Source organism: Bos indicus x Bos taurus, chromosome 1 (genome assembly GCF_003369695.1).
Source record: "Bos indicus x Bos taurus breed Angus x Brahman F1 hybrid chromosome 1, Bos_hybrid_MaternalHap_v2.0, whole genome shotgun sequence".
Lineage (NCBI taxonomy): Eukaryota > Metazoa > Chordata > Mammalia > Artiodactyla > Bovidae > Bos > Bos indicus x Bos taurus.
In genome coordinates this window covers 49,895,907-49,921,277 of record NC_040076.1, presented here as the reverse complement: position 1 = coordinate 49,921,277, position 25,371 = coordinate 49,895,907, and the positions used below count along the sequence as shown (strand labels likewise).

The 25,371-nt window shown below is 38.8% G+C and overlaps 1 protein-coding gene across 2 annotated transcripts in view; it reads right to left on the bottom strand.

Moving 5' to 3' along the window:
- The window catches only part of ALCAM (activated leukocyte cell adhesion molecule), a 229,005-nt gene that overhangs the window by 26,500 nt on the left and 177,134 nt on the right, over positions 1 to 25,371 (bottom strand). For both annotated transcript variants that reach the window (XM_027564514.1, XM_027564429.1), the window contains exons 7-11: positions 24,640 to 24,767; positions 22,806 to 22,938; positions 3,739 to 3,851; positions 984 to 1,119; positions 745 to 878 (exon numbers count right to left, since the gene is read on the bottom strand). In XM_027564514.1, coding sequence (XP_027420315.1) covers positions 745 to 878; positions 984 to 1,119; positions 3,739 to 3,851; positions 22,806 to 22,938; positions 24,640 to 24,767 — 644 coding nt within the window. The remainder of the gene's footprint in view (positions 1 to 744; positions 879 to 983; positions 1,120 to 3,738; positions 3,852 to 22,805; positions 22,939 to 24,639; positions 24,768 to 25,371) is intronic.

The following is a 25,371-nucleotide window of genomic DNA, read 5'->3' as shown; positions in this document are numbered from 1 at the left end:
TACATACAAGTTTGTTCAGCAGAAATCATCCTAGATACTATATATTTAGCTAGCCATACTTTGGCCCCAGTACACACAGATCAGACCATACGTTCACAGTGACTATGTTCTTCACCATTCCCCAGGGCCAAGTCTCAAGAAGAAATGACCCATAATGTGCATAAAAGTAAGCAAAGTGTAAGTGAGGAAGTTCAGGATGTAGGTAATATATACCTTAATGTTTTAATCACCCAAATTTCAGGAATTAGTGACCATGGGGTAATACCTAATTTATATATTTTTAAAATTTATTTTTAATTGGAGGATAATTGCTTTACAATGCTGTGTTGGTTGCTGTGGTACAACAATGTGAATCAGCCTTAAGCATACATATATCCCCCCACTTGAGACTTCCTCCCACCCCCCACCCTATGACACCCCTCTAGGTCATCACAGAGCACCCTATGCTATATAGCAGCTTCCCATGAGATATCCGTTTTATACATGGTCATATACGTATGTCAATACAACTCTCTTAATTTGTCCAGATACTGACCACAACAAAATAAGTCTTCCATGCTCCATGACCCTAGGATTTTAAATTTCTCTTTGAGCTATGGTCTTCCTTTGGGAGAAGTTAGCAAAAGCTTCCTCTGAGGACATAGCGTGAATTTCGTGTTGATAATGTTAGCTTACAGTTTAGATACCTAAATAAAACCCTACACTGCACCAAGTACAGCACTCAACAAGAAGACAAATACTTGCTTGGTTTATGACACTTCCACTGCCAGTAATTGTCCACTGTATAGCTGGCTTCGGAAAACCTTCCACATGGCAGATTATTGTTTTAGACAGTCCACTGGGATCAGTTTTCTTTGTCATTTTGATTTGAGGTTTTCCTAAAAATATTACAATTAAAATAAGATGTTGAACTGAGATCATAAAAGAAACAGATATTAAATTCTCAAAGAAAATTTTGAATTGGTGCTCACGTATTTTATTACCTTCTACAATTAGAGTCAACGACTCTCTTTTCTTTAATCCTTCAACCTCTTGCAGAGCTGTTTCACAGACATAGTTTCCAGCATCCTGATAATGAAGACTAGAAAATGATGGGCTAGATCGAAGCTTGACGTTATCCTGATTAAATAAAAAGTTAATTATGTCACATGGCACAATTATAGCTCTCCATGTATTTATTATATAATAATAAAGACTGAAATTATTCTTCTGGGTCTAATGAAAATTTCTTTTCTTAACTTCAAATGCTTTCACAAATAGACTTCCTTTTTCCTCTGAACTTTTAGAGTTAGACAAATCAGAGTTTTATTTCAGACTCTTCCATTTACTGAATTTATATTTGGAACAAGTTCATAAACTTCTGAGATTCAGCTTCCTTACTTGTAAATAGGGTAGTAATCTTACCATATTAAAGACAGTTATCAAGACATGGAATCTATTACAGAACAATTAAGACAAAAATGTTTTTTAAAGAAAACTTTTAAATGGCTTACTATACTAAAATTTCTATGAACAAATAAAATGCAACATTTAACTTTGAAAATAATTTTATATATAGAAAATAATACTATTTACCAGGAATTGAAATGCTCCTAAGGCAACCAAACACAATCTTAAGATTATATGGTCTTTGTTTATTTTTTTTCCATTTCCATCAACTTACCAACAGGCAGGCAACATCGATCAGCACTACTGATATGAGTTATTTAATCAACAACAGTAACTGCAGCTTCTGTGGAAACTGGTTTAACCAAGTGAACTTAGCTTCTCTAGTTCTGAGTAAAACACACCGTGAGTGTTCATATACCAAAAACCTATCAAGCCCTTTGACCATTAACTACCACAAACACATCATGTTAAGTATTCAGTCTATGGAGTGACATTTTAACTATCTGAGCAAATGAAATGTTGTGATGAGGCTGTGTTTAAGAGAAAATGAAATAATAAACTGAGTTTTAAGAGTTAAGATAACAAGTAACAGAGGATCTGGCATGAAAAGAGATCAAAAACCAATAGAAAATAATTTACATTTTCATCTAAAAGAAACTGGAGCAATATACTTCCCACAACTTTTTACAAAGATAATTCTTGTCAACCCCTATTTTAAGTGGTTTGATGTGTTTTTGTCAACTCAATACTGCTTAAGTGCTTCTGCTACATGTCACATTACAGGAATAAACAGACAGGGTGTATACTAGTTAAGGATTTGAGTGGAGGGAACATAGTAACAACCTTTCCCTTTGTTGATAAAGAAAGAAAGTGAATGTGAAGTCGCTCAGTCATGTCCACCTCTTTGCGACCCCATGGACTATAGCCTACCAGGCTCCTCCGTCCATGGGATTTTCCAGGCAAGAGTACTGGAGTGGGTTGCCATTGCCTTGACACAGGGATTGAACCCAGGTCTCCCAGATTGTAGGCAGACACTTTACCATCTGAGCCACCAGGGAAGTCCTGGTGATAACCTTATCTATGTTGATAACCTTAGTTAATAACCTTATCTCAAATCACCAATTTCCAATCCTACTAATCTCACTCTAAAAAGATAACAGCAATGCTTGGGTCCCCAGATAATGACCTACATTTCAGATGATAACAAGAACATTAGCACTCAGGACAGCATATTAAAAAGCAGAGACATTATTTTGCTGACAAAGGTTCATCTAGTCAAAGCTAGTAGTCATGTATGGATGTGAGAGTTGGACCATAAAGAAAGCTGAGCACCGAAGAATTGACGCTTTTGAACTGTAGTGTTGGAGAAGACTCTTGAGGGTCCCTTGGACTACATGGAGATCCAACCAGTGAATTGTAAAGGAAATCAGTCCTGAATATTCATTGGAAGGACTGATTCTGAAGCTGAAGCTCCAATGCTTTGGCCATCTGATGTGAAGAACTGACTCATTTGAAAAGACCCTGATGCTGGGAAAGATTGAAGGCAGAAGGAGAAGGGGATGACAGAGGATGAGACGGCTGGAAGGCATCACCGACTCAATGGTCATGAGTTTGAGCAGGCTCCAGGAGTCGGCGATGGACAGGGAAGCCTGGCATACTGCAGTCCATGGGGTCGCAAAGAGTCGGACACAACTGAGCGACAGAACTAAACTGAACTGAAACACTCAGGAAATACAGACTAAGCTCTTAGTATGTTCCAGGTGTTCTACTACGGCCCAGGGGTGAAAAAAGATCACTACCATCAAGGAGCTACTAATTCATGGAACCCACATTCAAACACTTAAGGTCAGTCTCCAGAAAGGCAGAAGGTTATGTGACTATAGTGGTGTTTATGCTGGGTAAGGCCTGAGCCTGAGCCTCTACTCTGTCACCTATGAGCTCTCTGATTTCTCTCACTTCAAGTTCTTTGAAATAATGTAGGGAACTAACCATTTTCTTGCATATTTCACAGGGTTGTTATAAACACACTGTTAACAACATTATGGGTTAAAACACACTGGAAATTGCTAAAATATATAACTGTATATGCGTGTGTGTCCATATGCATATGTATAATTATTTAGTAAATACACATAATTAAATTAATGCCCCAAACTAAGTTTCAGAGCAACAATTATGGATGCCATAGTGATGTTGAGTACCTCTAAATTTTATTGTAGTAATCTTTATTATCATATATAAAAAAAGAGAGTATGAGTTTTTGTGTATAAACATATTACACATGAATATACAAGAGAAGCCTAAAAGGAGTCAGTCCAAAAGTGGAACATTACCAAGAATATTACTTACTTTCATCCACACCACAGTTGCATTCCTACTGGCAGATATTGTGCATGACACAGGCAGAGCATCGCCAATCTGCTTAGTCACCTCCCCGCTTGGGTTTAAGGACAAATCCAAATCTGTGAAGCAGAAAAATATGCTTGAAATACAACTCCAGAAAGTAAGACAGTCAAAATATTTTTGGAGAAAAAAAATAGATGAAAGAAAGAAAAACTCCTGCTAACTCGAAATTCAGAAGTGATTTATGTGACTGAAATAACTCAAGTGAAGCATAATCACTCTAGTTTTTCAAGCCAGCTTTGAGACCAGTTTGGACAAGTGCGAATGGTCAATTTAATTGATTATGCATTTATATGCAGTTAACATGATTGATGTTTTGAATGCATGTAAGTATTCATCTGGGGTCTATCACCTTCAGAAAAAAATTCTTAAATCATTTCTGGAAGAAAATAAAGATGATGACTAAGTAAATATTATGAGAAGAATTGATAAGACATACCATGGGAAATCAAGTATATTTAGACAGCAGGTGATAAACTAAATTATCATAAGGTGTTTACACGTTTCTTCAGAGAGAACTGACTACAGTAGCTAGATATTAAAAAAAAATGCTATCCCATTTCTCATGCAGTTGAAAATTTAAATTTAATTTTTTTTTTGTTGAAGGATAATTGCTTTATAGAATTTTGTTGTTCTCTGTCAAACTTCAACATGAATCAGCCATAGGTATACATATATCCCCTCCCTTTAGAACCTCCCTCCCATCTCCCACCCCATCCTACCCGCTAGGTTGATACAGAGCCCCTGTTTGAGTTTCCCGAGCCATACAGCAAATCCCCATTGTCTATCTATTTTACATATGGTAATGTAAGTTTCCATGTTACTCTTTCCATACATTTCACCCTCTCCTCCCCTGTCCCCATGTCCATAAGTCTATTCTCTATGTCTGTTTCTCCTTGTTGCCCTGAAAATAAATTCTTCAGTACCATTTTCCCAGATTCCGTATATATGCATTAGAATACGATATTTATCTTTCCTTTTCTGACTTACTTCACTCTGTATAATAGGCTCTAGGTTCATCCACCTCATTACCACTGGCTCAAATGTACTCCTTTCTATGGCTGAGTAAAATTCCATTGTGTATATGCACCATAACTTCTTATCCATTCATCTGTCTATGGACATCTAGGTAGCTTCCATGTTTTAGGTATTGTAAATAGTGCTGCAGTGAACAAAGGGATACATGTGTCTTTTTCATTTTGGTTTCCTCAGGGTATATGCTTAGGAGTGGGATTTCTGGGTCATATGGTGGTTTTATTCCTAGTTTTTTAAGGAATCTCCAAACTGTCTTGCATAGTAACTGTATCAATTTACTTTCCCACCAACAGTGGAAGAGGATTCCCTTTTCTCCACACACTTTCCAGCATTTACTGTTTGTAGACATTTTGATGATGGCCATTCTGACTGGTGTGAGGTGATATCTTATTGTAGTTTTGATTCGCATTTCTCTAATAATGAACAATGTTGAGAATCTTTTCATGTGCTTATTAGCCATCTGTATGTCTTCTTTGGAGAAATGTCTGTTTAGGTCTTTTCCCCATTTTTTGATTGGGTTGTTTGTTTTTCTGGTATTGAGTTGTGTGAGGTGCTAGTATACTTTGGAAATTAATCCTTTGTCAGTTGTTTCATTTGCTATTATTTACTCCCATTCTGAGGGTTGTCTTTTCACCTTGCTTATAGTTTCCTTTGCTGTGCAAAAGCTTTTAAGTTTAATCAGGTCCCACTTGTTTACTTTTGTTTTTATTTCTGTTACTCTAGGAGATGGGTCACAGAGGAACTTGCTTTGATTTATGTCATCAATTGTTCTGCCTTTGTTTTCCTCTAAGATTTTTATAGTTTCTGGTCTTACATTTAGGTCTTTAATCCATTTGGAGTTTATCTTTGTGTATGGTGTTAGGAACTGTTCTAATTTCATTCTTTTATATGTAGCTGTCCAGTTTTCCCAGCACCATTTATTGAAGAGGCTGTCTTTGTGTCATTGTATATTCTTGCCTACTTTGTCAAAAATAAGGTACCCATAGGTGCATGGGTTTATTTATTTGCTTTCTATCTTGTTCCATTGGTTTATATTTCTGTTTTAGTACCAGTAGCATGATGTCTTGATGACTGTAGCTTTGTAGTATATCTGAAGTCAGGAAGGTTGATTCCTCCAGCTCCATTCTTCTTCCTTAAGACTGCTTTGGTTATTCGGGGTCTTTTGTGTTTCCATATGAATCATGAACTATTTTGTTCTAGTTCTGTGAAAAATGCCATTGGTAATTTCATAGGGATCACAATGAATCTGTAGGTTGCATTTGGTAATATAGTCATTTTCACAATATTGATTCTTCCTACCCAGGAACAAGGAACATCTCTCCATCTGTTTATGTCACCTTTGATTTTTTTCATTAGTGTCTTATAATTTTCTGCGTACAGTTCGTCTCCTTTGGTAAGTTTATTCCTAGATATTTAGTTATTTTTGTTGCAATGGTGAATGGGATTGATTTCTTAATTTCTCTTTCTGATTTTTCATTGTTAGTATATAGAAATGCAAATGATTTCTGTGCATTGATTTTGTATCCTGCAACTTTGCTAAATTCACTGATTAGCTCTAGTAATTTTCAGCTACTTTCATTAGGGTTTTCTATGTACAGGATCTTGTCATCTGCAAACAGTGAGAGCTTTATTTATTTTCTGATCTGGATTCATTTCTTTTTCTTCTCTGATTGCTGTAGCTAGGACTTCCAGAACTAAGTAGAACAATAGTGACAAAAGTGGACACCTTTGTCTTGTTTCTGATCTTAGGGGGAGTGCTTTCAGCTTTTCACTATTGAGAATAATGTTTGCTGTAGGCTTATCATATACGGCCTTTACTATGTTGAGGTAGGTTCCTTCTATGCCCATTTTTTGAAGAGTTTTAATAAATTGGTGCTGAATTTGTCAAAGGCTTTTTCTGTATCTATTGAGATGATCGTATGGTTTTTATCTTTCAATTTGTTAATATGGTGTATCACATTGATTGATTTGTGTATATTGAAGAACCTTTGCATCCCTGGAATAAACCCAGCTTGATCATGGAGTATGAACTTTTTGATGTTTTGCTGAATTCTGTTTGCTAAAATTTTTTGAGGATTTTTTCATCTTGTTCATCAGTGATATTGGCCTGTAGTTTTTGTGTGTGTGTGTGTGTGTGTTGTCTTTGTCTGGTTTTGGTTTTAGGGTGATGGTGGCCTCATAGAACAAGTTTGGAAGTGTTTCTTCCTTTGCAATTTTTGGAAAGAGGATTAGAAGGATAGGCATTAGCTCTTCTCTATTTGATAGAGTTCTCCTGTGAAGCCATCTGGTTCTGGGTTTTTGGTTTTTGGGAGATTTTTGATCACAGCTTCAATTTCAGTGCTTGTAATTGGGTTGTTCATAATTTCTATTTCTTCCTGGTTCAGTCTTGGAAGATCAAAATATTCTAACAATCTGTCCATTTCTTCCAGGTTGTCTATTTTATTGCCATATAGATGTTCATAACAGTCTTTTATAATCCTTTGTATTTCTGCATTGTCTGTTGTAACCTACCCTTTTTCATTTTTAATTGTGTTGTTTGCTTCTTCTCTTTTTTTCTTGATGAGTCTGGCTAATGGTTTGTCAACTTTGTTTATCATCTCAAAAATCCAGCTTTTAGTTTTATTAATCTTTACTACAGTTTCTTTCATTTCTTTTTCCATTATTTCTGCTTGGATCTTTATGATTTCTTTCCTTCTACTAATTTTGGGATTTTTCTGTTCTTCTTTTTCCAGTTGTTTTAGGTGTAAAGTTAGGTTGTCTATTCAACGTTTTTCTTGTTTCTTGAGGTAGGATTGTATTGCTATAAACTTCCCTCTTAGAACTGCTTTTGCTGCATCCCATAGTTTTTGAGTTATCATGTGTTTATTGTCATTTGTTTCTAGAAATTTTTTGATTTCCCTTTTGATTTCTTCAGTAATCTGTTGGTTATTTAGGAATGTGTTGTTTGATCTCCATGTGTTTGTGTTTCTTACACTTTTTTTCTTGTAATTGATATCTAGTCTCATAGTATTGTGGTCAGAGAAGATGCTTGATGCACTTTCAATTTTCTTAAATTTACTGAGGCTTGATTTGTGACCCAAGATGTGGTCTGTCCTGGGGAATGTTCCATGTGCACTTGAGAAGGTATATTCTTCTGCATTTGGATGGAATGTCCTGAAGATATCAATGACATCCATTTCATCTAATATATCATTTAAGATTTCTGTTTTCTTATTAATTTTCTGTTTTGATGAACTGTCCATTGGTGTGAGTGGGGTATTAAAGTCTCCTACTATTATTGAGTTATTGTTAATTTCTCCTTTTATGTCGGTTAGTCTTTGTCTTATGTATTGAGGTGCTCCTATGTTGGGTGAATATTTTCAATTGTTATGTCTTCCTCTTGGATTGATACCTTGATCACTATGTAGTGTCCTTCCTTATCGCTTGTAATCTTCTTTATTTTAAGGTCTATTTTGTTGATATAAGGATTGCTACTCCAGCTTTCTTTTGCTTCCCATTTTCATGGAATATATTTTTCCATCCTCTGATTTTCAATCTGTATGTGTCTTTAGGCCTAAAGTGGGTTTCTTGTAGACAGCATATATATGAGTCATGTTTTGTATCCATTAAGCCATTCTGTGTCTTTTGGTTGGAGCATTTAATCCATTTACATTTAAAGTAATTACTGATATATATTCCTGTTGCCATTTTTTTAATTGTTTGGGGTTGATTTTGTAGATCTTTTTTCTTCTGCTGTATTTCTTGACTATATAAGTCCCTTTAACATTTGTTGTTAAGCTGGTGTGGTCATACTGAATTCTCTTAACTTTTGCTTCTCTGAAAAGCTTTTTCTTTCTCCATCAGTTTTAAATGAGAATTTTGCTGGGTACAGTAATCTTGGTTGTAAGATTTTTCCCTTTCAGTACTTTAAATATATCCTGTCATTCCTTTCTGGCCTGTAGAGTTTCTGCTGAAAGATCAGCTCTTAAGAATATGGGGTTTCCCTTGTATGTTACTTGTTGCTTCTGTGCTGCTTTTAATATTCTTTCTTTTGTATTTAGTCTTTGTTAGTTTGATTAGTATGTGTCTTGGCATGTTTCTCCTTGGGTTTATCCTGTATGGGACTCTGTGTCTCTTGGACTTGAATGACTATTTCCTTTTCCATGTTGGGGAAATTTTCAACTATAATTTCTTCAAAAATTTTCTCATACCCTTTCTTTTTCTCTTCCTCTTCTGGGACCCCTATAATTCGAGTGTTGGTGCATTTGATATTGTCCCAGAGGTCTCTGAGACTATCCTCAGTTCTTTTCATTCTTTTTACTTTATTTTGCTCTTCAGAAGTTATTTCTACCATTTTATATTCCAGCTTACTGATTCATTCTTCTGCTTCAGATATTCTGCTACTTATTCCTTCTAAAGTAGTTTTGATTTCAGTAATTGTATTGTTTGTCTTTGTATGTTTATTCTTTAATTCTTCTAGGTCTTTGTTAATTGATTCTTGCATTTTCTCCATTTTCTTTTCAATATTTTTGATCTTTACTATCATTATTCTGAATTCTTTTTCAAGTAGTTAGCCTATTTATTTCCTCTTCTTTTATTTGTACTTCTCGTTCCTAGTTTGTTCCTTCATTTGTATAGTATTTCTCTGCCTTTTCATTATTATTAACTTATTGTATTTGAGGTCTCCTTTTCCAAGGCTTCATGGAAAGTTGAATTCTTTCCTTCAAGAAGGTTTAATTTTTTCTTCCTTTTGGTTTCTGCCATCCTAAGGTTGATTCAGTGGTTTGTGTAAGCTTCTTATAGGGTGAGATTTGTGCTGAGTTTTTGTTTGTTTTTTCCCTCTGATGGGCAAGGCTGAGTGAGGTGGTAATCCTCTCTGCTGATGATTGGGTTTGTATTATTTTTTTGTTTGTTGCTTAGATGAGGTGTCCTGCACAGGGTGCTACTGGTGGTTGGGTGATGCTGGGTCCTGTATTCAATGGGTTTGTTTGTGTGAGTTCTCACTATTTGATACTCCTTAGGGTTAGTTCCCTGGTAGTCTAAGGTTTTGGAGTCAGTGCTTCCACTTCAAAGGCTCAGGGCTTGGTCTCTGGTCAGAAAAGAAGATTCCACAAGTGGTTTTTTAATGGCATTAAGTGAAATTAAAACAAATATACAAAAATGAGAAACCAAAGATGAACCCCAGACAAATGGCAGTTACAAAATCAGGCAAATAATAATTAAGATAATGGAATACACACACATATATATATACCCATGAGCAAAGTCAAAACTGTCCAACAAAAATAAAGTACAGCTGATTTACCCAGCAAACAAAGGAAATAAAAAATTATATTTACCAGTTAAGAACAAAACTAACTAAAGCACAAACTCAAAAAAAAAAAAAAAGAAAAACTAAAGCAAGGTGCCAAATGAGGAATAAAGCTATGAAAACAAAACTAATAAATATGTTGAGAGGAAAGAAAGAAAAAAAAGAAAGAATAGATATGCAAAGTTACACAGAGGTAGATGAAGATTTATACTTATTAAAGATTAACTGCAAGGGGAAAAGAACAGTAGGAAAGGCAAACAAAGGAATAAATGTAGAGAAAATATAATAGGTTTAAAAAAATTAAAATTAAAATTATTAAAAGGAGAAAAGAAAACAAAACAGAACAAAAACAGAAGAAGAAAGAAAAAAAAAAAAAGGAAAGGAAAACTCCACCGAACTTCAAAAGCCCAATGAAGAGGCAGAGGTTTATAACAACAATAAAAAGTGTGACGGAATATATACATATACATCTATAAGCAAAATCAAAACAGTCCAACAAAAATAAAGTACAGTCGATTGACCCAGCAAATAAAGGAAATCAAAAATTATATCTACCAGAACAAAACTAACTAAAGCACAAACTGGAAAACAAAACTAAAGCAAAGTGCCAATTGGGGAATAAAGCAATGAAAATAAAACTAACAAATATGTTGAGCAGAAAGGAGAGAAAGAAAAAAATATATATGCAAAGTTAAATAGAGGTAGATAAAAAAGATTTATATATGTTAAAGATTAACAAGGGGAAAAGAACAGTAGGAAAAGCAAACAAAGGAATAAATGTAGAAAAAATAATAATAGTTTTTAAAAAATTAAAAAGAAAAAAAGAAAAAAGAAAAAAAATAGGAAAACTCCACAGAACGGCAAAAGCCCAACATAGAGGCAGAGGTTTATAACAATAAAAAAATGTGACTGTGAAAAAAAAATCTCAAAAGCTTAATTGGATTTCATAGTGCCAATAAAACAGACAACTACAACAGAGGGGGTTCAAAAAAGGAAACAAAAAGAAAAAAATCCAAAAGATTCTACAGAACAAGTCAAAACATAAGAATAATAAATGTTTTTCTTGAGTCGCTGCTGTCAGGGTCTTTACCCTTGCTGGGAGTCACTGTCTACCTTACCTCCCTAGGATGCCCTCCAACACTGTGCTGATCTCTGGACCTGCTTTGGGCAAAGCAACTCAGATTCAACTCAGATTCTGGTCCTAGTCCTGTGTGTTCTTGCCTCCAATGTCCACAGCTATCAGAACTAGTGCGTTTTCTTTTGTGGAAGCTCTCAATGACCTTTTATATATTCCATAGATACAGAGTCTGCCTAGTTGATTGTGTGGATTTAATCTGTAGTTTGCACAGCTGGTGGGAAGGTTTTGGGTCTTCCTTAGCCACACTGCCCGTGTGTTTCAATTGTGGTTTTATTTCCACCTCTACACCTGGGTCATCCACTGAGGTTTGTTCTTGAGGCTGCCCTGGAGGACTTGGATTTGTCCCTGTGAGGGCCAGGTGGAGGTGGTGCAGCTGCTTGGGTCGCAGGGGTTCTGGCAGCAACAGGTACCCAGGGGAGTTGGCAGCTAGGGCAGCAGGGAATATAGCGCTCTAGAAGGGTATGGCAACCAGTATTGGCCAATATGCTCCGGTATTCTTGCCTGGAGAATCCCCCTCCCTGACAGAGAAGCCTGGCAGGTCACAGTCTACAGGGTCTCAAAGACTCGGACAGGACCGAAGTGACCCTGTGTGCATAGACGAAAGACTTTTTTGGCCTGTGGCAGCTCTGCCCCAGTGAGAGTTGAGTGTGAAGGTGGCGCAGCTGTTTGCCTTGTGGGGACCCTGGCAGTGCCAAGTGTGCAGGGACACAGACTGCCTCCGCTGCAGGAGTTATGGCCCTATCAGGGTCTTTTTTCGAGCCTCTTGTAGCTGGCGATCAGAAGGTCTCTTTGGCAAGTCTTTCTCCATAGCTCCACCCATTCAGGCGTTTAGTGGGTTCCCTTGCCTGGGGTCCGTCTGTGTTGTTCGGCACATAGAAGGGCCCCCTAGCTGGGGTCCTACTGTGTAGATTGGTGTGTCAGGTACTTACAGGGGCACCCTGGGTGGGGTCCTACTCTAGTTCTGCACCTGGGTGGGGTCCTACTTTGTAGTTCAGTGTGTCAGGTGTTTGATGGGCCAGCGTCTGTATTGTTCAGCTGCTGATGCTGGCAAGTGGGGAGAGAGGCTATGGTGATGGCTCCACCCCCTACATGTGACTCAGCATTATTGCCTTGCTTCCATGGCTGCCTGGCTTTCCTCCACTGGCATTTCCCACCACGATCTCCTCCCTCACATCCCCTCGATCTGTCTCTCTGCAGTCAACAGTATCCCTTGCTCTGGGATTGCTCCACAATTTCTAAACCCAAGCTCCCAGCCGCTGCACCTTCCAGGGGACCAGCATTCCTGTTTGGGATGTGTATGGCTGCAGCAAGGACTGTCTGATTCTCATTCCATTTTGACTGCCACAGATCAGCTGTTTCACTCTCAGCCTTAAATGCTTCTCCTCTAACTTAGATAATTGCCTTGATGTAGGCCTCGGACCACTGCTTCAGTTCCCCTACACAAGAAGTGCAAGTCCAGTGCTACTAACACTCCTGTTTTTTCCCCTAGTTTCTTCATCCTACTGAGCTTGGCATGGTTTTATATAATCTTTTCCACTGATCAGGTACTCCTGTCTGCTCTCAGCTGGTGTTCTGCATGCACTTCTGTGTCTGAAGGTGTATTCCTGATATATCCGTGGAGAGAGATGTGTTCCACATCCACCTACTCCTCACCATCTTGTTCTCTCCAGTTGAAATTTTAAATAAGACTTATTGTTAGGTACATTGTCAGCAGATACCATTTTTTAAAAACACAGCATAAACACATCTAAGGAAGTATAATCTTTCAGATGGGAAGTAATTTCTATAAAAAACTACTGTCATAGTATGATTTGTATGAGGAAAATCCAGTTCAATAGAACCTTTATTGTACAGCTACTAGGTTCCAAGCACTGACAGGAGATACTGAGATGAATAATGAGCTTACAATTCACAATTTGAGGTAGAGGTAATATGCACTCTATGTGATGACACTACATAGCAGCATGAAATCAGTACCTAATGGTAAATGTGTTATAGATTAGGAGCTCAAGAAATATTTGCTGAAAAACTAGAGTAAAGGCTACAGACAGAGGTACAAGCAAAGACTTATAGGAGAGTGGAGAACAGAACCAAACTGGGTTTCAAGGCAGTAATAAAGGTTTTGTATGGGAGGTGATATCTGTCTGTGGCCCCTGATGGTTGAGAAGGGCTTTGATAAGTGGAGATGTTGGTAAAACTCCTGCCACATAAGTAAAGGCAAAGAGGTGAGAGAGGGTGGTGGATTTCACAATGGTGAGTAAAATGGTATCCGTGGTTAAAACACATGGAAGATAAACCTATACAAGTAATTAAGGCTAGCCTATGAGGGACTATGCTTGCCATACTAAGTGAAGTGAAAGTACTAGTCTTTGCAACCCCATGGACTGTAACCTGCCAGGCTCCTCTGTCTTTGGAATTCTCCAGGCAAGAATTATGGACTGGGTAGCCATTACCTTCTCCAGGGGTTCTTCCTGACCCAGGGATTGAACTCGGGTCTCCTGCATTGCAGATGGATTCTTTACTGTCTGAGACACCAGGGAAGTCCATTTCAATTTGGTGATTTAGATGTATTCATTCATTAGTTAAATAAACATTCAGAGATGACAAAGCCTATTAGACATTATTAGAGTTATTGTATGCATCTGTGTTAAGTTGCTTCAGTCGTGTTCAACTCTGTGTGACCCTATGTACTGTAGCCAGCCAGGCTCCTTCTGTGTCTATGGGATTCTCCAGGCCAGAATACTGGAGTGGGTTGCCATGCCCTCCTCCAGGGAATCTTCCCTACCCAGGGACTGATCCCATGTCTCTTAAGTCTCCTGCACTGGTAGGCATGTTCTTTACCAGTGGCATCACCTTGGAAGACTGCCATATGGAGTTGGGACTCTATCCTATGGCAGTGGGGATTTGCCATTGCACCTTGTCCTTCCCGTTGGTTTTTCATGTTATAATCACAATTTGTTGATTGTTTGCAACATTATTTTTAATACTTGTTTCACCTACTAGGCTATAAGCATCATGAGGGTAGGGACCATGACCTGAGTTGTCACTGTGTATCCACAGTGCCTGGCACATTGTAGTCCTTCAAAAACTATTGTTGAATGAAGTGAAGAAGCATGTTTCTCAGTTTCTCATTAATATAAAAATATACATTATCACATAGAAAAGTGGAGTTTCCTCAGACAATTTTGTTGAGTTATATTTAGATGAGAATTCAATTCAGGTTGAGTTAAAGCCTTTATTAGTTGGACAGATAACTTGCCAGTGAGAAGACAGAAGTTTTTTTAAAGAATGATGATGGAGTTTGAAAGCTCAGATGAAGAATCTATATGTGAATGAATCAGCAGAGGACTAGTACTTCAGCAACTATGATTCTGTGGACTGAAAGCCTAATGAGAGGTCTGTTCTGCTATCATGTGCAAGTGCTGGTGGGCACTTCTCTATCCACTCCCTTTAGTCATCTATGAAAAGAAAACAAATCTTGATTTTTTTGGAAACAATTTAGGATAAGTAGGCTAAAGTAGGATTTTTATGTTTTCATTTCATGTGAAAGTGAAAGTGTTAACTGCTCAGTTGTGTCTGACTCTTTGCAACCCCATAGACTGTAGTCCTCCAGGCTCCTCTGTCTATGGATTTTCCAGGCAAGAATACTGGAGTGGGTTGCCATTTCCTTCTCCAGGGTTCATTTCATGTAATTTAGAGGAAAATCTTGATTTACTTGCAATGTTGGTAGCTCAGCTGGTAAAGAATCTACCTGCAATGCAGGAGACCCGGTTCAATTCCTGGGTCAGGACGATCCTCTGGAGAATGGATAGGCTATCCACTCTAGTATTCTTGGGCTTCCCTGGTGGCTCAGCTGGTAAAGAATCCACCTGCAATGCAGGAGACCTGGGTTCAATCCTGGGTTGGGAAGATCCCCTGGAGAAGGGAATGGCTACCCACTCCCAGTATTCTAGCCTGGAGATTCCACGGACTGTATAGTCTATGGGGTACCAAAGAGTTGACACGACTGAGCAACTTTCATTTTCTTCACTACTTTACCTTTTAAAGAGCAATACAGGCTTTAAAGCCCAGTGTTAGAGCCTACCTTGCAAAACCTAAATGTATTTAAATTAAATTTAATTAAATTGTGCTGAAATTCAATTAAACTGTTGCATGCTTTTAATTTTTCTTTTTTTTTTTTTAACCACAGCTGATCACTGAGTTATTATGCAGCTGCAGCCAAGCCTTGTGCCTAATCCTTCTGCTCTCTTTCCCTTTCTGCCTGATATCCAGGTGGGTTCTGAGTAGCTAGTATCTCTTAAACATAACCACATTGTACCATCTCTAAGCACTGGATTATTGATTACTGGTCCAAAGATCTCATGAGCAATGATTACAGAAAATTATTCCACAGGCAATTCTATTTACTGGTTATATTCCCTCACTTCACTTCTTTTTCCCTATGGAGCAAACTGAATAAATGATCCCAGGACAGAATAGTTCTCAGAGAAAAGGTAGCACAGTTGTTATCTGAGAAGTTGCTGCTTTCTCTCTAACTTGCCCCTGATGCCAGACACATTCTGATTTGTTCGACATGAAAATGAGCAAACAGAGAAGTAGCTTGGTTGTGAATCTTAATATTCGACTGTCACAACAGTGCCCTCCAGGGTGTGCTCCCAACATGAGACACTCAAAAGCAACCGTCTGGTTACTCTATTCCCCAATGTACTGCCTTACATCTCCTTCAGAGTTTTAACTCCTCTTCTACATGTTTTCCAAGCATTATCGGTAAAGTGAAAGATTTAGAAACATTTTCTCAGAACAGTTTCTAACATCTCTTTCCACTTTGAAACAAAGAAACACAATGAATAGGATTGTAATGGATCATGTCTAAAGAAACCTTACTGTAATGGGTCATGGCTAGAGGTGTTGTTGGGTACAATGGACTTATTAAAAACTTCCATCTATATCTCTAAGCAAAACTGACATTTGCCCAAAGAATGCTGTGAATTCTAGTGTCACCAGGGAGAAGTTCAAATTAGTTGCCCATTTCTACAATGCATTGGGTACATCAGTACTATAGACAGTCAGAAATTACAAAAAAGAGAATTGAAATAAAGGTCTATTTTCTATATATATTTATTATTTTAAATCTCCGGGAATAAATATAACTTTTGGAGCATCTTGTGTATAAAAGAGGGTTAAAAAGTATGTCCATGGTGATTTTCAAGTTATGTTTCCAGAAAATTCTTGTCCTTCTGTACAGAGACCATTAAACAACTCTTGGTGGTATCTACCTCCTCCTCCAAAGGAGGAGGTAGATATTCAACTTTGAGTCTATTCAACTTTGTGTTGCTTGGGTTGAGGGATTAAGAGTACTCTGTAAATTAAAAAAGATACTTAATCTATACTTTTCTAGGCCAAATGAAAAGTTTTTAAACTTCAAGAATACTCTAATATTAACTTAAAATATAAAACAATTTGTTACTTTAAGGTATATGTATTGTTGTTATTGCTCCTCTCGGCTGCTGCCCCTGATCTCGGACGTGGGGTAACTCCTCCTGGTCTTGGACCCTGACCTCGGATGCAGGGTAGCTCCTCCCAGCCGCCGCCCCTGACCTCGGATGTGGGGTAGCTCCTGTTGGCTGTTCCTGCGCGTCAAAGCCTGGCACTCTTGGCCACTGACCCTGACCTCGGACGTGGGGTACTCCTCTTGGCTGCCTCCTCTTGGGCATGGGGTCCTCCCGGCTTTTGCCTCTGACCTCAGACGTGGGGTAGCCACCAGCGCTAAATGCGCCGGTTGCAGCCGCCTGCGCCGGAGGCCAGGGGCAGGGGCCGGGAGGACCTACCCCACGCCCGAGGCCAGGGGGGGCACCCAGGAGGAGCAACTCCACCTCCAAGGAGTGGTGGCTGTGTGGGCACAGGAGGGCCTAGAGGAGCTATTCCACGTTCAAGGTCAGAAGTGGGGGCAGCAGTGAGGAGATACCCCTTGTCCAAGGTAAGGAGCAGCGGCTGCGCTTTGCTGGAGCAGCCGTGAAGAGATACCCCATATCCAAGGTAAGAGAAACCCAAGTAAGATGGTAGGTGTTGCAAGAGGGCATCAGAGGGCAGACACACTGAAACCATAATCACAGAAAACTAGTCAATCTAATCACACTAGGAGCACAGCCTTGGCTAACTCAATGAAACTAAGCCATGCCCATGGGGCCACCCAAGACAGGTGGGTCATGGTGGAGAAGTCTGACAGAATGTGGTCCACTGGAGAAGGGAATGGCAAACCACTTCAGTATTCTTGCCTTGAGAACCCCATGAACTGTATGAAAAGGCAAAATGAGAGGATACTGAAAGAGGAACTCCCCAGGTCAGTAGGTGCTCAATATGCTACTGGAGATCAGTGGAGAAATAACTCCAGAAAGAATGAAGGGATGGAGCAAAAGCAAAAACAATACCCAGTTGTGGATGTGACTGGTGATGGAAGCAAGGTCCGATGCTGTAAAGAGCAATAATGTATAGGAACCTGGAATGTCAGGTCCATGAATCAAGGCAAATTGGAAGTGGTCAAACAGGAGATGGCAAGAGTGAACGTTGACATTCTAGTAATCAGCGAACTAAAATGGACTGGAATGGGTGAATTTAACTCAGATGACCATTATGTCTACTACTGTGGGCAGGAATTCCTCAGAAGAAGTGGAGTAGCCATCATGGTCAACAAAAGAGTCCAAAATGCAGTACTTGGATGCAATCTCAAAAACGACAGAATGATCTCTGTTCGTTTCCAAGGCAAACCATTCAATATCACAGTAATCCAAGTCTATGCCCCGACCAGTAACGCTGAAGAAGCTGAAGTTGGACGGTTCTATGAAGACCTACAAGACCTTTTAGAACTAACACCCAAAAAAGATGTCCTTTTCACTATAGGGGACTGGAATGAAAAAGTAGGAAGTCAAGAAACACCTGGAGTAACAGGCAAATTTGGCCTTGGTATATGGAATGAAGCAGGGCAAAGACTAATAGAGTTTTGCCAAGAAAATGCACTGGTCAAACACCCTCTTCCAAAAACACAAGAGAAGACTCTACACATGGACATCACCAGATGGTCAACACCGAAACCAGATTGATTATATTCTTTGCAGCCAAAGATGGAGAAGCTCTTTACAGTCAACAAAAACAAGACCAGGAGCTGACTGTGGCTCAGATCATGAACTCCTTATTGCCAAATTCAGACTTAAATTGAAGAAAGTAGGGAAAACCACTGGAGAAGGCAATGGCACCCCACTCCAGTACTCTTGCCTGGAAAATCCCACGGACAGAGGAGCCTGGAAGGCTGCAGTCCATGGGGTCACTGAGGGTTGGGCATGACTGAGCGACTTCACTTTCACTTTTCACTGTCATGCATTGGAGAAGGAAATGGCAACCCACTCCAGTGTTCTTGCCTGGAGAATCCCAGGGATGGCGGAGCCTGGTGGGCTGCCATCTATGGGGTCGCACAGAGTTGGACATGACTGAAGTGACTTAACAGCAGCAGCAGCAGCAGGGAAAACCACTAGGACATTCAGGTATGAGCTAAATCAAATCCCTTATAATTATACAGTGGAAGTGAGAAATAGATTTAAGGGACTAGATCTGATAGATAGACTGCCTGATGAACTATGGATTGAGGTTCGTGATATTGTACAGGAGACAGGGATCAAGACCATCCCCATGGAATGGAAAAGAAATGCAAGAAAGCAAAATGGCTGTCTGGGGAGGCCTTACAAATAGCTGTGAAAAGAAGAGAAGTGAAAAGCAAAGGAGAAAAGGAAAGATATAAGCATCTGAATACAGAGTTCCAATAGCAAGGAGAGATAAGAAAGCCTTCCTCAGCTATCAATGCAAAGAAATAGAGGAAAACAACAGAATGGGAAAGACTAGAGATCTCTTCAAGAAAATTAGAGATACCAAAGGGACATTTCATGCAAAGATGGGCTCGATAAAGGACAGAAATGGTATGGACCTAACAGAAGCAGAAGATATTAAGAAGAGGTGGCAAGAATACACAGAAGAACTGTACAAAAAAGATCTTCATGACCCAGATAATCACGATGGTGTGATCACTCACCTTGAGCCAGACATCCTGGAATGTGAAGTCAAGTGGGCCTTAGGAAGCATCACTACAAACAAAGCTAGTGGAGGTGATGGAATTCCAGTTGAGCTATTCCAAATCCTGAAACATGATGCTGTGAAAGTGCTGCACTCAATATGCCAGCAAATTTGGAAAACTCAGCAGTGGCCACAGGACTGGAAGAGGTCAGTTTTCATTCCAATCCCAAAGAAAGGCAATGTCAAAGAATGCTCAAACTACTGCACAATTGCACTCATCTCACACCTTAGTAAAGTAATGCTCAAAATTCTCCAAGCCAGGCTTCAGCAATATGTGAACCGTGAACTTCCTGATGTTCAAGCTGGTTTTAGAAAAGGCAGAGGAACCAGAGACCAAATTGCCAACATCCGCTGGATCATGGAAAAAGCAAGAGAGTTCCAGAAAAGCATCTATTTCTGCTTTATTGACTACGCCAAAGCCTTTGACTGTGTGGATCACAATAAACTGTGGAAATTTCTGAAAAAGATGGGAATACCAGACCACCTCACCTGTCCCTTGAGAAATTTGTATGCAGGTCAGGAAGCAACAGTTAGAACTGGACATGGAACAACAGACTGGTTCCAAATAGGAAAAGGAGTACGTCAAGGCTGTATATTGTCACCCTGCTTATTTAACTTCTATGCAGAGTACATCATGAGAAATGCTGGGCTGGAAGAAGCACAAGCTGGAATCAAGATTGCTGGGAGAAATATCAATAACCTCAGATATGTAGATGACACCACCCTTATGGCAGAAAGTGAAGAAGAACTAAAAAGCCTCTTGATGAAGGTGAAAGAGGAAAGTGAAAAAGTTGGCTTAAAACTCAACATTCAGAAAACGAAGATCATGGCATCTGGTCCCATCACTTCATGGGAAATAGATGGGGAAACAGTGGAAACAGTGTCAGACTTTGTTTTTTTGGGCTCCAAAATCACTGTAGATGGTGACTGCAGCCATGAAATTAAAAGACACTTACTCCTTGGAAGGAAAGTTATGACCAACTTAGACAGCATATTGAAAAGCAGAAACATTACTTTGCCAACAAAGTTCCATCTAGTCAAGGCTATGGTTTTTCCAGTGGTCATGTATGAATGTGAGAGTTGGACTATGAAGAAAGCTGAGCGCCAAAGAATTGATGCTTTTGAACTGTGGTGTTGGAGAAGACTCGTGAGAGTCCCTTGAACTGCAAGGAGATGCAACCAGTCCATTCTGAAGGAGATCAGATTTCTGGGATTTCTTTGGAAGGAAATATGCTAAAGCTTAAACTCCAGTACTTTGGTCACCTCATGCGAAGAGTTGACTCATTGGAAAAGATTCTGATGCTGGGAGGGATTGAGGGCAGGACAAGAAGGGGGTGACAGAGGATGAGATGGCTGGATGGCATCACCGACTCAATGGACGTGAGTCTGAGTGAACTCCGGGAGTTGGTGATGGACAGGGAGGCCTGGCGTGCTGCGATTCATGGGGTTGCAAAGAGTTGGACAAGACTGAGCGACTGAACTGAACTGAACTGATTGTTGTTATTGTTTAGTTGATAAGTTGCATCCGACTTTTTGTGACTCCATGGACTACAGCAAGCTAGGTTCCCCTGTCCTTCACTATCTCCCAGAGTTTGCTCAGATTCATGTCCATTTAGTTGTGATGCTATCTAAACATCTCATGCTCTGCTGCCCCCTTCTTCTTTTGCTTTCAGTCTTTCCCAGCATCATGGTCTTTTCCAGTGAGTTGGATCTTCGCATCAGGTGGCCAAAGTATTACAACTTCAGCTTCAGGATTGGTCCTTCCAATGCATATTTGGGTTGATTTCTTTTAGGTTTGACTGATTGGATCTCCTTGCAGTTCAAGGGACTCTCAATATCTTCTCAAGCACCCCAATTCAAAAGAATCATTTCTTTGGCACTCAGCCTTTTTTATGGTTCAACTCTCACATCCGTACATGACTACTGGAAAAACCATAGCTTTGACTATATAGACCTTTGTCTGCCAAGTAATGTCTCTGCTTTTTAGTACACTGTCTAGATTTGTCAGAGCTTTTCTTCCAAGGAGCCAGAATCTTTTAATTCTATGGCTGCAGTCACCATCTGAGGTGATTTTTAACCCAAGAAAATAAAGTCGTCACTGTTTTCATTGTTTCCCCGTCTGTTTGCCATGAAGTGATAGGACTACGTGCCATGATTTTCATTTTTTGAACGTTGAGTTTTAAGCCAGCTTTTTAACTCTCCTCTTTCACTTTCATCAAGAGGCTCTTTAGTTCTTCACTTTCTGCCATTAGAGTGGTAACATCTGCATATCTGAGGTTGTTGATATTTCCCCCAGCAATCTTGATTCCAGCTTGTGATTCACCCAGTGCAGCATTTTGCATGATGTACTCTGCATATAAGTTAAATAAGAAGGATGACAATATACAACTTTGATGTACTCCTTTCCCAATTTGGAACCAATCCATTGTTTCATGTCCAGGTCTAAGTGTTGCTTCTTGACCTGTATACAGGTTTCTCAGGAGGCAGGTAAAGTAGTCTGGCATTCCTATCTCTTTAAGAGTTTTTCACAGTTTGTTGTGATCTACGCAGTCGAAGGCTTTAGTCAGTGAAGCATAGTCAGTGAAGCAGAAGTAGATGCTTTTTCTGGAATTCCCTTGCTTTCTCTATGATCCAACGAATGCTGGCAACTTGCTCTGGTTCCTCTGCCTTTTCTAACATCAGCTTGTAAATCTGTAAGTTCTCAGTTCACACACTGCTGATGCCTTTCTTGAAGGATACTGAGCAGAATCATTTGAAATGAGTACAGCTGTGTGGTAGTTTGAACTTACACACAAGAACTATACAAAAAAGTTCTTAATGACCAGGATAACCACAACAGTGTGGTATCATTCACCTAGAGCCAAACATTCTGAAGTGTGAAGTCAAGTGGACCTTATGAAGCCTTGCTACAAACAAAGCTAGTGGAGGTGATGGAATTCCAGCTGAGCTACTTCAAATCTTAAAAGATAATGCTATTAAAGTGCTGCACTCAACATGTCAGCAAATTTGGAAAACTCAATAGTGGCCACAGGACTGCAAAAGGTTAGTTTTCATTCCAATCCCAAAGAGAGCAATGCCAAAAAATATTTTAAAAAAGATACACATGAATATTTTAATACCACAAATTGAAGACATTTAGATAGGAGACAGAGGTTTATCACTGCCAACAGTTACAATTATTAGATCTGTTCAAGATTTTAATACTGTAGGGCAAATTTAATATTGTAGGGCAAAGGGTAACATCAGATATGCAGATGTTACCACTCTAATGGCAGGACCAAATTTGGGTTCACTCTGATGGTCTCTAGTATATCTATCGAAATCACATTATTTAAGAAAAATAGAGTACAATTTATTTGAAAAGACAGCAGAGTTAGACTATGAGAAAAGGCCTTTCAAATGAAGTTAGTAAAGAAGAATAAATTGACTTACAGTGAACTGTGATGGCTGCTGAAGCAATCATGCTTTTTTTGTCTACCAGGGAGCATTTATAGTCTCCTGTTGCATTGCGTTTCACATCTGTCAGTGTGTAAGTATTTGAACTTCTAATTCCTTCAGGCTGTCCCTTTTGACAGAGGCAAAAACATCAGATGATTATACTTGGTAGCTACAATAAGAACAGTTGTATTTGTTGATAAAAATGACATTTTTCTCAGATAAGAAAAACAAAGGAATACGTTTCTTTGATTGGAAAAATGATATTAGATTTTGTATGATCTGAATCCTGGGAAAGTAACTGATAATTTGATTCTAAGGAAATTGAGAAGGTAATTTACATTGTATTGATGGCATATATTTTGACATTATGGCTTGTGTTAAAGTAAAATTAAAAAAATAGCTAATATTTTATTTTTACATTTATCTCTTAATTTAACAAAAAGATTTGAGAGAGCTTAAAAGAAAACATAACATATATCAAATTAAAGAAAGAAAGCAAGGAGGGAGAAAAGAAAGGAAGGGAGGTAGAAGGGGAGGGAAGAAGGAAGGAAGGAAGGGAGGAGAATATAAATTTTTAAAAGAAAAAAGAACTAGTAACTAAGAATTAAAAAATATATTTTAAGTATTAGGAGTATATATTAACAAAAAACATAGTGACTGCTAAAACTAAGACACAAATTTGGCTCTGTAATCCCTGAAAATCAATGTAGAAACGTAATTAGTTTAAAATTTTCATTTGTATATCAGACAAAAACACTATGGCAATTTATTAGGATACATAGAATCATCTGTCAACATTTAAGTATAAAGGTGAAAGTGAAAAGTGTTTAGTCACTCCGTCGTGTCCAACTCTTGGCGATCCCATGGACTGTAGGCTACCAGGTTCCTCTGCCCATATTCCAGGCAAGAATACTAGAGTGGGTTGACATTCCCTTCTCCAGGGGATTTTGACCCAGGAATTGAACCTGGGTCTCCTGCATTGCACGTAGATTCTTTTCATCTGAGCCACTAGGAAAGCTCCTTAAAGTAAAAAGAAATCACTTATACTTGTCTTCTGAGTAACCTGTGGTTGATAGTCTTAAGCATTACTGAACAATGCAGTGGGTAGCATAATGAACAGACCCCTGCAGTAAACACAGTAAGAGTTGCATATGGCTTCTCCCAAAGCAATGTTTTGTCAAACACAAACCTGAGAAGGCTATGGGAGAGCAAGCAAGTGTCCTCAGACGTAGCTCTCACCTAGTCTGGTTCCACAGCACTATGACATCTAGAACACAGCCAAATTATCCTCTAGATGTCACTTCTTTCAGTTCCAATACTGATAAAAGTTAAGAAAATGGCCCTTCATGACCATGTATGATGGCAAGATATAGCCCATTGCTTTCCTCTATCAAGCTAAATATAATGGGCAACACAAGTGTCCCTATATTGGACGTGTTCAGGAACACCCTCTGTGTGGATTTAGAATCCACATCAAACCATTTGCTATCATCATTCTACATTTTATATTTGTCTGCTTATGAAGAGCAGATTATTTTGGTTTATTTGGATGATGAGACTTTGAGTTTCTACCATTATGGTTTCCTATGATCAGGTCTTCTCCTCTTTGTCCCTGATTCCACTTAACATTGAATAAAAAAAGGCAAGAACACTGGCATATGCCAAAAAACTTTTAAAGGACATTCCAGAGGTGTCCGTTGTCTCTAAGAATAACATCCTTTCTCACTTAAGCTGCCCAAGAACATACAATTCTTAATGTCAGCCAACTGCCAAACAATAGGACAGAATGATAGCCGTCTAGCTCAAGTAAAAATCCTGAATCACTTACTGGTAAGTAAAACAAAAACTCCTCAGGAGGAGGGTTACCATTTCCCAAGCATTTAAGAGTGATATTGTCCCCTTCTTTGATGGCATTTTTTGATGGCAGCACTTGTATTGTCACCTGCTCTGTAGGATCTGCAAGAGTCACAAACACAAGTTAACCATTTCATCAAGTACCAAATTACTTTGTACATATAATGTAAGTGACTAAATTATACACAGTTTTCTCAAGAAGCTAGTAATGGTAATTACTTAAATGTATCTTTTTATAGAAGGACTGAAGTTAATAGCTACTTGCTATAACAAGTACTAATCTTGGTTAGAGCAAACTACAAAGAAGCTCTGTTACATAAAAATCAATTTCTTCTTAGCAAAATGTCTTTACCTGAAATAGGAATGACCATAATTATTTTATTGTAAAAGACCAGTAGGAACAATCTCATTGTATAATCTCATTATAAGGACATTTAACTATATTACACATATCTTACAGTTTGGAAAGATTGCTAGAAAAAGAGCTAAAACTATCAGGCACCCCCACACTCATATTACACAATAATATCTTATATTAAATAAAAAGGGACATGAGCCAAATAATACCAGGAAGATTTTTGGTCTGCAGGAGAGCAGATTTGCTTTCAGAAAGATGAATCCCATAAACAGAGCAAGACCCTTAATATAATACAATCAACAGAACTGTGAATGTATTGTAATTCTTTTCTGTTCATTGGAGCCAAGA